The following is a 14,848-nucleotide window of genomic DNA, read 5'->3' on the forward strand; positions in this document are numbered from 1 at the left end:
GCAGGTTAAACTGTCAAAGCTTCTTAAAGGATGGATAGTTAAACCCCCCAGAGTTAAAGGTAAACCAATCATTTGCTGTCAGCAGGAAATATGACTTTATTTAGCAGGTTGGAGGGGGAAAAAACCCAAACCTAAAGGCTAACAGCAAAGAGGATTTAGAAGGAACCATTCTGTAAGAGCATGGTGCTGTGCTATGTAGATTCCATGCAACCTGGAAAATTTTTTTTTTTTTTAATTCCAGGGATTTTTGAAATAGGAATTTATTTATATAGATATTTACTCTAATGGTTTATAAAGCTATATATAAGGTTGAATTAATTTATTAAACCTGTGAATATTATCTATATGCTGTGATGAATGCAAAAGTTTGTGCCTCTTAAATGGGAACAGTTGTCACCTTGCAGAAATAAGCTTTCTTTCCTTTGGTGTTGTGCAGGTGTTGCCTATATAGAATGTAATTATCTCTTTTTACCATATGAAATATATTTAGCATTGACAAAGTGTGCTCTGTTGAAGATCTAAATATGTATTTGTAGAATTTGTATGTACAGGCCACATGTATTTATGGTACTTTAATTAAGCTATTCTGATATTGGTATTTCTCATTTTGTTTAGTTTTTACTTAATCTTCAAAGGTGAAGATCTGGAGCATTTGTCTTTGCACTTTTTACATTCTTGCCTCAAAAAAGAGAGTCCCAGAAGTGATAGCTTATTATAGAGGGGTGGGAAGTAGGTGTAGGGGGGAGCATTTTGCTAGCATTCTGTTCATTGGAACAAGATCTGTGCTTGGGTGGGGAAAACTTTGTAGTGTCCTGCAAAGAATGCTCTTTTATATACCAAGACCTATCTCAATACATGCACTATTTTTAGACTAAATCTGCTTGATGTGCTGAAATAATACTAAGATTAATGGAATGCAACGGAGCCCAAGATTCTGCTCACTATCCCTGAGTTAACTTAAGATAGAAAAGTGTGTATCATAGGAAATAAGCTAGGAGGTGGTAATATTGTTAGGGAAAATACTCAATAACCTAACCCCCCCCCGGCAGATAAAAGATTTTTCTAGAGTTAATGCTAAAATAAAATTTTTACAATTTGAGTTGCAGCGATGGCAGAACTCTGAGATCTGTAAGGAAAAAAAATGTTGAAAATATTTTTATCAGATGATCTGGAAAAGGATGGGACCACATAAAGTCTGGCATCTGCATCTGTGAATGAATTGTCCAGTGTTGGTAGTAATACTACTGTGTAAAAATTGTATTTGGACAGTGCAGGTTTCCTTGTCTGTTCCTGCCTGTTGGTCAGACTGTACACAGTCCTTACAGACTTGGTGAGCTGCCTGCTTTTCTGTGCAGTCATTTTCAGGAGCGCTTGGTGCTTTTTCTCCATTGCACTGTTTTTATAGACTTCATCTTGATATCTTCATCTTGAAATCTCAAAGCTGACTTGTCTTTCAAAAGAAGGTAGAAAACTTAGGATGGATTTTATGTATAGGACTATTCAAAGTTGTGCTATAATGAATAATTTTAATATAGTGGCAGAGAAGTAATCTTCTTGTAAAATTATCTTTTTAAGAACTAAGCAAAGAATAATTTTAAAGAAATCTAAATGTTCACATCAGTGGAATTTTGAAGGAAAAGTGCCCTACTTTTGTAAATGTTATGTAATAACATAATATTACGTACAAATATTTCGTAAGGCATTTTTAAGTATTTCATTCCTTGTAAAAGCATAAGGTTATGCTGGCCATGATGGTAATGTTAAAGTTTTATGATGTAACTTTTGTTCATTATATGTACTGCTTTAGTACTTAGCCTTAGTGGAAAAAACCCTCTCACTGAGTACCTAGAAGTGGTTAAGGGCTGTGTGTATGTACATATAAACATACATACATGTGCATTTATATTTTCTATTGAGCATATATGTATTGCATACACATGAAGGAAATATGTGTTTTAAAAAACTTGCTCTGGAATTTTGTCATCTTTACGATATTCTGCATTCACTCACAAACTGTTTTTTCTGCTATTTTCTTTGGATTATTTAACATTGTAGAACTTCCTTCATATTATGTCTAAATTTTTCTAAGTCTAAACTACTTGTGAAAGGAGTGTTTGGGCTCTCCTGCCCCCTCCCATTCATTCACTGTATGGGATCTGATGGTCATGTGGCTGGGAGATGGTTTAACTTGCTGATCTGACAGAAGGTTAATTTCCCCTCCCCTTAGATTACTTTTCCACTGTGTCTGTTCAGTTCATTGATCTGTCTCAGCAGCACTGTAATTGCTAGAGCTGAGCGTGGAGGAGCATTTAGGGGTGGGATCATCCTTTGAGTGGCATTTTGTATGTGCCTAAAGTAAGGCTGATTGTGAAACTTAATGTAAGTCTCAGTATATGGTTCATTTTGGGCCTGAAGTTAGTCCACTTTGAGAAGAACATAATTCACTGTAGGTCTGCATCTTGTGTTTGTGATTTAAAAAAAAATTTCAATCTTCCAACTACTGATCCAGGATATGTTGCATTTAGCTGACATTAGTTTTTCCCTTTTCACCTTTCTTTTAAATACTGGTGTGTAGCTGAAATGCCAGGTAGCTGTGAATTCACCTTGCTGTTGTTGTGAGCTATTCTCTCAACATTAGAACTCGTTTTAGGAATCCCTGATCTTTGGATGCTGGAAGTAACTTCTGCAGTCCATCCATCTGTAGACATCTGAATGGCTGTATGTTCATCCATCTAAAAGGGGAACTCTATCTGAGTTAGAGCTGAAAATGCTGGATAGGAGCATGTTACCACTGCATACTATGTGTTGCTTTGTACTGTGGCTGAGTTTAACCTACTTTTTCTGAATCCCAAAGTCTTCTGGGATATCTGGCTTAATTAAGAACAAAATCTATATGAAGTTCTGTAGTTGACTGCCCTTCCTACCATGTGATACTGTTTCCTAGACCTACCTAACTACCAGCTTTCCCATCTCCTACATGTCTTAACCCTTTTAGAAAGCAAAACAAAGAAGCATGCATCAAATGCATTCCTCGGTAGAGCTTGTTTTTGGGAGAGGCAGGAAAAAGAAACAGCATGAGAAGGATCTGTCCTATTGCTTTGCTAATGTGCTTAGAAGCTGAGATTCCATTAGGGAAAGGCTGACATGTGGGTGCAGATGTGTTTGAAATGCAGGGAGGCTACTAAGAACACTGTAGGGCATCACTGTTTTGTTAACATCACAAAAAACCTAATTCTTCTTCTAAAACACTTAAAGTGCAGAGTCACATACACTGCAAAGATGTAACTCCAGCATCCTCACAGAGCATAGTGGACTGCTCTAAATAAATATGATGAATTGATCAATTCCTGCAACAGATGGAGACTCTTTCTTTGGTAAATACATTTACTGTCTTCCCAAATTGTCAGTGTATGCTCTGAACTAAAATTGTCCTGTTTGTCCGGAGGCTTGCCCTAGATAATGTATTCCAAAGTAAAAATAGTCTGCAGACATATGAGCGCAGCTGCAAGCTTGCAGACTTTCTTCACAGCACCCCAGACGTCAGCAAGGGTTGTGCTGAGTGGCTGGGCAGCCTCTAATCTTCAGCTGAGCAAAGGAACTTGGTAGCTCTCCCACCAAGGGAGACACCAGTGGAAGGAGGCAAAGGGAATGCTTTTCCCTCAAGATTGTTAGTGTGTTAGAGTTAGTAAAGGATGAAACATTCTGGTTTCCCCTCCTGATTGCTCTACCTCTGTTAATCCTTCAGTTAGTCCAGAGGTAGATTAGTGAACAAGGTGACTACTGACCTACTTTTTCAGTTATTCTACCAAACAAAGACTGATTGTTCCTGGTTGGTGTTGAGTAAAACATGTCGGAGATTGTGATACAAACTAACTATTTCATTCTGCTAAACTTTCAATAGTAAACTTGTGTACTAGTTCCTGGTCTTTACTGTTTTGGAGGGTTCAACACAGTAAGCACTTGCAATAAAATTCTGATAGAGAAGCCTTCTTTCCCAGCATTGTTCTAGAAGGTGCTTCACTGAAGCTGTCAAAGAATAAAGATATAGGAAAAGGCTTTCAGGAGCCAAGGCCATTCTGGAACTCTTCTCTAGAGTCTTATCTGTAATGTCTTCAGGACTCAGGAGGCATTTTCTTGCTTGTCCTGCAAGCAGAGCACAGTTTGAGAGCATCACTCTGATGGGTTTAGCATGGTCTGGTTTTCACAGTAGGAGTGATCAGACCTCTAGGTACAATGGGGAGTCCTTTCCTCTTCATAATGCAAACAAAATTGTGTGTCTTTTTAGCAGCAAACAACGTTCCAGAGCTTCATCCATGGAAGAGAGTCTTGAGACTTACTTTTTCCTTTTTTAAGGTTACAAAAATAAATTCATGTGTATAAGTGAGAATGCAAACAGATGAAAATCTTGATGTGTGTTGAAACGTGCTTTCTCTTAGTCTTGGTAAGAAATGCAGTCTTCCTTGCCTGGTTAATGTTGCTCATCTTTTGGATTGTTCAGTTCAGCCTGGTTCCATTCATTTTAATCTTAGTTGAAAAGTGTGGATTTTTGAGGCCCCTAGTTAGTGGGGTTATTTACTGTCTTCATTTTTTGACCAGTTGGCAAACTTGAAGGACAAGACTGGGAAGTAAAAGGTGTTATTTTTTTAAATTTATTTTTCTCAGCTGGTGTCCACTAACCAGGGATCTAATACTGCAGATGCTAATGGATGGGCTGTTTTGAGGGTCATTGTAGAATTGGAGGGGAATGTAAGTAAATGCCCTTCACCAAAACACGTTTGAAGGCTGCTGAAGAGTTGTTTTACATAGTCCTTGCATAACTATTTGTGGGCCATCAAATTAAAAGAGTTAAAATAGGCTTGCAGAGAGATCTGTTTGTGTTGACTCTGCAGGCTGACCTGCTTATTTGCATAAATTTTTATTTAGGTTTTTGAAATGTTGAGTAAAATTAAATATGGGAAATATAGGATAGTTATGCTATTTATGTCTTTCACAGTTTTGTTTTTTGTGCACTCTAGACATGTTTCCATTATTTTGTTTTAGGGTTAAATGCTGTAATCGTATGGCAGTATTTCTTTGCAGATAGCACTTTAAAGGCTGTATGAATACTGCACACTTTGTGCTCATACTTATTGTATTACTGGTGTGTATATTTTAGTGTCAAGCTGCTAAAGACACTTAGGTCAGATGAAAGATGTGTTTTTGGCAAAGCAGTAAATTTGAACCTTTTTAGCATCTGTTTGATTTTTTTTTTTTTTTTTTTTTTTTTTTTTTTTTAAAAAACTCAAGACTGTTCAATGCCACAGGCTTTTTGTTCTGTTTTGTCTGTCTCTTTTGGCAATGGTGCTGGCAAGATTTGAGGTGGTTGGGTTTTTTTTAGCTACCTTACAAAGGATTTACTCATTAACCCTATTTTATGGGTTGAGCTAATTGTGATTTGTCTTGCTGAGCGGTATTATGCAGTTTGGGCCAATTAAGTGAATCCACTTACACCAACGGATGTTGTTCCAATGTGTAATATTGATTTGAGCTATAAAAGGAGAATGACTTGTTTGATTAGATTTCTTTGTCTAAACAATGCTCAATCTTATCTAGTGTACCAAACAAAAGTGTTTTCTTCACTGAGGTTGTTTTAATTGCTTCTTAGATTTGATTAGTACTGTATATGCAGCTATAACAGTTTCCCTATAATATAAATTCTGAAACAGCACAGAAGAATTAGGGGGAAAATGGAGCCTGCAACTCAGTATAACTGTCTCTGCTGCATGAATATCAACTTGTGTTGAGACCTGGGGATGTGTAGGCTGACCTACTCTGAAAAACTGGGACACTGGGGAATCCCAGACATTTACCTCCTCGGAGATGGAGGGAAAAGGGAGTGAGTGAGCGTGTGTGTATGTGTTAATTAGGCATTTACACTGAAGTAAATTACATCTGTCACATGATAAGCCTTAGAAACTGCTGAAGTATATAAAATCATCTGTGGAAACTATGCAGATGATATTGAACACTATGTTAGGAAATGCATGTAGATATATTTCTCTTTGTTGACAAAGTCAGCCTTTACTTTTTGGAGTTAGCAAATGAGAATGATTATGAAACAAACTGGGGAGAAAAGCACTTTTTGTCATGAACCAGATCTATAGGAAGGTAACAAACTTGAGCTGCTGAATAATTATAATGCTAGGGATCTGTAAATTTTCTGGGAGTCTTTGATTGTTTTATAGATTGTATATGCACTGAAATAAATATTAAAATAAATTTAAAAAATTAAAATTAAAATAATTTTTGATACATTCTATATCCATACTGAGAACTTTTCTATGTTTAAATGTTGAGAGACATGCATATTTAAATGTAATTTGTTTATAATATAGATTTCAACCAGTGATCTGCAGTAGCTGAGTGGCTCCTGGAAAAGGTTACCTTGATACTGCTGTGTTAAACAGAACACCTCTAGGAGACCTATGTATATTTTAAGTAGCAAGTTATTAATTTTGATTTCTTGAAATGATGATTATTTGAGATACAGGTTTAATTACAATGATGATTCAGTAAATTCAGAGTATGGCTACGCGAGAGAGGATGCTACTGTCAAATGAACACATGTGCTACTCTCCAGGATAAAGGAGAGCTAACAGTCTAGGTAATTTGGGTATGTCCTATCTCTGATTCAGTGCAGCTCTTCTAAACTGGGTTATCTGCAAGGCAGATACTGACTATTTTTGTGGTGTTCATACCCAGAACTTTGGGTTATGGACATATGTGTCTTCTGAAGTATGATACCAAGCCCTGGCACCAAACCTGGTTTATAAATCCTCCTGCGATACTGAAACATAACGTAGAAGGATCTCCAAATCCGGTTGCTGCTACTGTTGCCACCTCTTACTTACACCTTCACCCTGAGAGCTGCTGCAGTCTGGAGTGGTGCCTGGAACCAGTCCAGGCCAAAAATGACTGGCAAGTCATCCCCGATGGACTCCTTGCTTTACTTGCCTATTTGCTGGAAAGGTGGTAAAGAAACATGAAGCTGTTCCTGTGTAAAGATCTGGCAGGATTTGCTGATTTAGGTGCCTTGCTGTGAATGTGGCTTCTGGACCTAAACTAGCTCTGTAACCAGTGGCCACTTCTGTGCAGCGTGCTTCTGAATGACTAAGCTTGTTGGACTTGAGCTGGTTCTTGTATCTGTATGTGGTCAGGAAGACCTGTGTAATAAAATGGTTGTTGTACTTCAGATTATTTCCAGTTGCCTTTGTATCTTAATCCAAAAATAGTTACACCATTACTAGTATTCATTGTAATGTTGTTCTGCTGGGACTTCTGCTAAATCCAGAGTTCTATTATTAGTAGCTTATTTCTCATAGATACAGGAGTCTGTGATGAGCTAGTTGTCTGTTTGTGATTGATTTGGGTTTGGATTTCCAAAGGTGACTGTATTTAGTCTCTTGTTTTTGAATTAGGTTGAGGTTCTATAAAATGAAGATTCAATAGGTTTTGATGATTATCTGTTTTTGTAATATAATTAGCCTTTATGAAGTAGACTACTTGAAGTATAAAACTTTTACAGAAATTAAACTGCTTTTACACATAAGATGTCTTTCCATGATTTCTAGTTGTTTATATTCTCTAACATAACAAGCCCTTGGTAGCTGCTTGAGATTTCTCTTGAGGCCCAGGTAGCCCAATATGATTAAAACCTTCAGTATAAACCATTAAGCACTTAGTTTGAACTGCTTTCCAGCCTTTGTTGTTATTCATTCATGCTTGAGATTGCAGGGTCAATTCAGATATTTATGAAGGAATTGCATTTTTTCAAAAACCTCCATGGACTTGCTTCTTTGTTTTTGTTGACATTGGTTTTTTTTTTCTTGAACTAAAACAGAAAAGGGAGAAATTACACCTCTGAGGTTTTAACTGTTAGGGACAAGTTTTGAATACCTAGGATTGCTTCATATAGGTTGAGTACTTAAGCAATCCTTGAATTTGAAAATCAGTATATTTGAAATTTGTAGTGCTTGAGGAAGGGGAGTTGCTGGATTTTTTTGACTGTCTAGAAATATTTCATTATAAGTTGGCTTCTGCAGAGGTAAATGTTTAGTGAATTACTGTGTCAAGTAGGTGGCACTTGGTAGTAAGCTGAAAGTTTCAGTTGTCATGTAGACTCAAATGATGGCTTTTGTTATAATGTTTGCTAGTAATTACATTTGTACTATGCTAAAAAAACCTATGATGTATTTGTGTTACAATATTTGGGGTATTCTTCATGAACTACAGTGCATTATCAAAGAAATCTAAATGCTAAAGGGAGTTGTCATTATGAATTAAGAAGTAGCAGATTTCCAGTTTATATGTGTGCTGGTTTACTTGTAATAAAAGTAGATATGAGAAGCCCCCTAGATGGAAAAGCTGTCACTGGGACCTGAAAATCAAGAGGTTTTGAACTAGTGGAGGTGGAATGGAGACTTATTTTTTTGAGAGGTTTGCCTGGTGCTCTGAGGAGATGTATCAGGTAACATGAATGTGATATGGTTACTGGTTTTCTGTTGTGTTATACCTGTGTGAGGTGTATTAGGGTGTATTGAAGGCTGAACTGGCACTGAACTAGAGAAGGCACCAACAACTTGTAGTAAGGTGAACAAAGAGAAATGGATTTACCAGGTTACAGGGTAGTGTGAAAAAGGAAGAGTTGAAACTCCAAAGTATTGAATAGCAATGAAACAATTCAGATAGGAGCAGGGGAATGTTGGGGAAAAGTGCACAAAACTGCTTATATGTATGAAATCAATTGGTTTGCAATACTTTCTATGGCTGCTTTTGGTACTAGTGGGACTGTGTTGGTGTCTTAATGCGAGAAGTGGGTGGGTGTGGGGTTTGCATCTTGATACCTAGAAATATCTAATGATATTTAGTCCTTTTATATAAGGAAGCTTTTGGTTTTGTAAAACATACATGCTTAATTAAGCTTAAGCTTGAATGACTTTGTTTAGAAATGTAAACCATACTGGGATTCAGAACAACTTTAAGCATATAAACTGATCATGAAGATAAAGGGGCACATGCTGTTTCTTCAGCTTAGTGCTGCAGGAAGGACAACACAGGCTAATCTTGATAGTATTTTATCAAAATAGGTTAGTTAGTTGCTGAGGTGTATGTACTAGAAAGCACTAAAACCTGCTGCATGATTGTCTGTGCTAGTGATTAGGATTTTTTTTTGGTTTTGCTCTGTTTATATTGTGAGACAAATGCTGTAGTGATAAAACAAAACAGTTGACTTTATAGAAGCAATAGTTGAAATGTGAAATGTGTGGTGATTCCAGGAGATTATGTGAACTCTCATATACTTGAGAATATAGCAAATTCAGAAGCTATTTAAGATATGTCTCCAGAGAGAAACGTGGAATTAGGTGGCAAGTTAATGTGCTGCTTGTTGGTAGGATTAGCTTTTGCTAAGTTCAGAAAAAGTAAATAAAACTGAAGAAAAAATTAAAATGCTTCATAAGTGACTCTCTTCCTTGTTTGATACATTTGTTATATTTACCTGCTACTTATTTCTCATTGTATTGTTCAAAAGATTGTCTGACTGCTGCTTGTCAGTGTTTGTAGATGTTTTTTTTTTTTCTGGCCTTGTTTCTTCTGAATGAGCCAACAGTGTATCCAGACTACGTAACTTCTAACTAGTTTGACAGACTTGACAGCCTTCGTACTACTTGAAAATAAAATTCCTTTTCACAAAGAATGAAATTTCCTGTTAATAAACCAAAAATATTATGCTGAATCACAGAATATTCTGAGTTGGAAGGGACCCACAAGGATTATAGAGTCCAGCTCTTAAGTGAACAACCCATACAGGGATCAAACCCACAACCTTGGTGTTATTTGCACCATACTCTGACCAGCTGAACTCATCTCAGGGTCTTATATTTCTCAAATATTAATTTTCTGAAAGAGCACCATTTTTAGACAATATAGTCTCAGTTTCAAATGCTGAAGATTATATCGAATAGTTTTAAAAACTGGTAAGCATTGGAAATGTCAAATTGTCATTCTAAACAAGTCCTACTGACAGCTAACAATCTTGGACAGTTTAAGCAATGGCATGCTTTCTTAAATACATACTGAAAGGAAGCTTACAAAAAGCAGAATGAGGAAAAACTGGTTGTTTGGTTTAATGGTTATATGTGTATCTTACTTCAAAGAAAGTATTCTGAACTCTGAAAACATGTTAAAGACCAATCTAATTAAACTTCTTAAAGATAAGCATTCGTGTGAGATCTAAGACGACTTCTAACTTCAAACACAGATATTTTATTATTCCTGGTAAAATGTTGGAGATGTTTGTCCTTTTTTTGTTTGGCTAAAAAAATATTTGGTAAATGCATATAAATGAGGATACGATGGATTAGAAATCAAACATGAGCCTGCTTAAATAATTCTCAAGATTTTCTGGTTCACGTGTGGTGATATTGAACTCTTTAGTCATAGGCTTTAATTTGTGCATGGTGCTGATCTGATGCTGTGCAGGGACACTCATTGCATCCCTTCATTCAATTCACTCTAATTATCCCCAACTTCCTGGGGAGCCTGCTTAGAACTGGTCATGAATGTTTGTTATTAAGTATTAAGATGTTAGACTACCCTGGTTACAAGTAACAAAGTAGTTTTTAGTCTGAATTTACATATAGATGATCAGTATAGGAAGCTGAAATTCTATTTGTCATGATTTTATTTAATCAAATTCAAAATAATGTATTAGAATAATAAAACATTTTGACAGTGACTTAAACTCAGAGTTAAATGAAATGAGATTTATTGTGCAAGTACTTGTATGCCAGTGTTGGTAATTTCAGTGTGTATTTTAGAGTGGTTATGGTATGTAAATGATCTTTGACACAATCAGATTTGTGTGCATGTAACTGGGTGATGGTAATTATTTTTGCTGGGAGCATCTGTTAATGCTGAATTTTGCCTCTTCAGGTTCACGTGAAAATGGCGGATGAATCCGTCTGCGTTGGCCCAGCTCCCACCAGCAAAAGCTACCTCAACATGGATGCCATCATGGAAGTCATTAGGAAAACCAGGGCCCAAGCTGTGAGTCTGAATGTGTCTATCTGCTGCAGCTGTTTCATATATAGAAAGCAGAAAAGCTAGAGTTTGTATTTTTTTTTTTAAAAGGTGTGGGGGGGAAGTGATTGAATATGCTATTCCAGTTAGTTCATGTCACATGAGTTAAATGTGTCTGAAATCGCTACTGGAAATCAAAGGCTTTGTAGCATCTGGCAGCACTGGTCGCTGATCCTGCAGGTGGCTGCTGGATTCAGCTTTCACACCAGGGAGCAGCTTCAGTTCATTTCCAAATTTGCTGCGGGAAAAAAAAATCCCAATTAGTTTTGAGCGCTAACCCTTTATATGCCATAATGGCTATTTTGAATGTTTTGGAAAGTGTGTCCAGAAAGGCTTTTGCTTAAACTTCATTTGAATCACTTTCTATGTTACATAAATGTTACTTGTAGGAAGATAAATGGTGCATCCCATAATCGTTTTTGTTTCAGAATGTTTACAAAATGCACATTAGCTAATTTGTGTAAATGTGGGCAAGTCTGCCTTTCTCCCTCCAAGTTGGCCAGAGATTCAAAGCTTGACAGGAATCAGTAGGAAAAACTAATATGTAATCATGTTCACATTCCTAATGTTCTTTGTTCTGTCACTGAAATAAATGTATTATTCAGAACTACTGTACACAGAACATTTATTAAAATAAAATTCGATGTGTATGTATCAGCAGCACTAACTACCCTTTAGCAGTTGGATCAGCACTGTAATTTGTTTCAAACATGATGTTTTGGTACAGTGCCTTCAGGGGCCAAAAACTTTCCTATGAAGAAACCCAGTGTTTTCTTCCCTTTGAGTTTCTGATTATGAAACCTGGTTACTGGCTCTTTAAAAGAGGTGAATAAAATGGCTTCTACTTTGTCTACCAGAGTATATTAGATCCAGAATCTTATGTGACTTGCAAAAAGTAAAATGAAAACTCTTTCTCATGCTCCTCTCAAGTAATTAGGCTGAATGTATATTGGGGTGTGAGCAAACAAGGCACACAGGATGCTTGACTTAGACTAATGAAGAGAGTATATTGTGCTCTCCAGCCGGGGTCACTAGAGACGGGAGGCTTACAACTGTGGACCTATGCACCATTATTAGAGTTAGTGCTGGAAATATTTTGGGGTGAGGAGTACTTTACAGTGGTTGGTGAGGAGTGTGGTTGAGCATGTATGGGGAAATCTGCAATGGAGCTAAAAAGAGCAGAAGGCAAATCATCAAAAGAAATGTCCATTTGCTCTGCAAACAGCTCCATTTGCTCTGCAAACAACCCTGTTGTCCCTAGTTAAGTAAGGAAAGTTTGTTTCAGAAATGGTAGCTCAACGACTTAGGGCAGAAAAATCAGTGTGTTAAGAGAGTTTCTTAAGGTATTAAACCTATTTAAATGCTTAGTAATGTACTTCATCATCCCCAGTGTTTGAAAATGTGCTAGCAATTTTGGTGTCTGGTTTCAGAACTCAATCAGCTTGAATTTTTTTTTTTTTGTCTTCCAAGGTACACCCAGGATATGGATTTCTTTCAGAAAATAAAGAATTTGCTAGGCGTTTGGTAAGTTATTTTTATTTGCTTGGCTGTGACTGATGCACTAGGTGGCACATATTCATTTCAAGGTATTTGAGGAGTCGAGCTACCAACTCAAGGCAGATCTAAAAGATACCTTAACACAGAACAGTTCAGTATGCTTTCTGTACATGTGGATTTCTTGCGTTTTGAGGATGTAAGTGCAGCCTGAGTTTTCTTTTGGGAGAAGCCTGTTTGTAAGAACTTTACCCAGGATGTAAAAACCTTTAGGCATTTTCGCTTATGCCTGGACTGTTTATGAGGCTGCTCTGCAAAACTGGGTCACTGAAATGATCTAGGTTAAAAGTATCTGGTTTTAAGTGATCATTTTGGTGGTTTGTAGCACAGCTGGTGAACAGCTGTATCAGCAGCCCTGAGAAGGTGCTGAACTGCACTTTGGGATGGGAATAGAAAGCTGTTTAAAAATTTGCTTCTCTGCTGGTGGTATTCTATCGTGGAGCTGCTTTCTCTGAAAGGACCAAAGAGTCAAGAGGGTGCTGTTTTCACTTTGTCTGAATTTATTGTTCAAAACGTCTTTACTTCAGTAGGGTTTTTGTATATCACGAACTGATATATAGTCTGATTTTATTTTTTTCCAAAAGCTTTCCTGCAGCTGCTTAAAAATGTGGGCAGTGCTAGGAGGAAGTTACACTCACAATGTTAGAACAAAGTCCTGAGTGGATGCTGTCTGTGTAGTCACTGCAGATCATGTGTTACTGTCTACTGGTTTTGCTCAGAATAAGGCCAAGCACATACTACATTGAAATTCAAAGTAAAAAGCCATTACAGCTACTAACTTTGTTATGGAGTGAAACGAACTATGTAGCTGAAGAAATACCTTGTTTTACAGGCAGCAAGATAAATTTGGTTCTGCTTTTGAGAATAATTTGCACCCCTTTGATTCAGGGTAAAAAACTTAGATGAAGAATGTGATTCTGAAATGATTGTTCTTTTGTCCTTAGCATGTGTGGAACAGGTCTTCCACATATCTTCCTTGACTATGTTCCTTTAGGCTTGAGTTCTAGTTGTAATACAGACCCGTACTTATTTAGATGATTATTTAGTGTTAGAGAATACCACCTGCTCATTATCGAGACTATTTGAGAATGAAATCTCGAACTTTCATACTTTGCAGTTGCTGTGATTTTATTTTTTTTTTTTTTTAAGCCCCTATACAAAAACACAAGTGCAGGTTCTGTGGGATGCTGAATACACCCTGCTGGGTGCTGGTGATGTTAAAGTTGAAAGGAATTCTAAACACTTGGTGTTTGCCAGGATTTACCAAATCTGGGGTAATCTCTTACATGTTATTTTCATGCAGTTTAGCAGCTTTCTTTTATCACTGTTTTTGTGTCTAACCGGTACACTGCTTTGTGTACCAGAGGTTCTTTTTACAGGGAAGATTCCTGGCTTAATTTATAACAAACACTGTTCTCAATGGATTAGACCAGCAGGATAACTTAGTTGGCAGGTCCTGTTTTTTTAGTAACAAAAATAAGTCAGTGAAATGGAAGTGCTCACTTACACTATTTTGCTTTATGTTTTTCTGCTGAACTTGGGAAATCGGTAGTTATTACTCTGAACTAGGGATGTTCTGTAGTGGTGGGGTTATTTGCTAGTGTTGGTTACAATATTGGTAATGTGACAGTCTGGAACACTTTTTTTGGCAGGATTAAGCAGAAATGGAGGAAGTACAAACATTCCTGTAGATCCTCTCCGCCCTCCTATTTTCTCATCTTTTCACTGGGATCCTAGAACAGTTTCTGAACAATTTCCGGAAATAATGTGGTGACTGAAAACATGTTTGAGTTTTTGGTTGGTGCTGCAGTCTCAAAATACCTTTAATTATGTTTCAGAAGCCCAATGTATTCAGTTCTCTAAAAATATAATAAAACAAGGTAATGTGATTTTGCTTTCTGAAATGCACTATTTAAAGTCTCAATCAAGACATAATCATGCTCCCCTTCATGTCAGTGGCTCTAAAAGATCAAACCCCTAGTGAGAACTGGTGAAATGATCTATCTTTTTATCACTAGGGCTGCTTATATTTTTTCAAGACACTCTGATTAATACAGTTAGGAGGAAAACTTGCCTGCTGTTTCTTTTCTTTATTGAAGAATGTAACTGTTATGTTGTTAAACTGTTACAAAGTTGCTGAAGATGGTTTTTGTTCTGTTTTCTTTCTCCCTATCCT

At 36.9% G+C, this 14,848-nt stretch overlaps 1 protein-coding gene across 1 annotated transcript in view; it reads left to right on the forward strand.

Moving 5' to 3' along the window:
* PCCA (propionyl-CoA carboxylase subunit alpha) overlaps nt 1–14,848 on the forward strand; it is a 274,195-nt gene that overhangs the window by 28,447 nt on the left and 230,900 nt on the right. The window contains exons 5-6 of the mRNA XM_039561855.1: nt 10,972–11,085; nt 12,589–12,642. Of these exons, the coding sequence (XP_039417789.1) occupies nt 10,972–11,085; nt 12,589–12,642 (168 nt within the window). The remainder of the gene's footprint in view (nt 1–10,971; nt 11,086–12,588; nt 12,643–14,848) is intronic.

The sequence above is a fragment of the Corvus cornix genome, chromosome 1 (genome assembly GCF_000738735.6).
Source record: "Corvus cornix cornix isolate S_Up_H32 chromosome 1, ASM73873v5, whole genome shotgun sequence".
Lineage (NCBI taxonomy): Eukaryota > Metazoa > Chordata > Aves > Passeriformes > Corvidae > Corvus > Corvus cornix.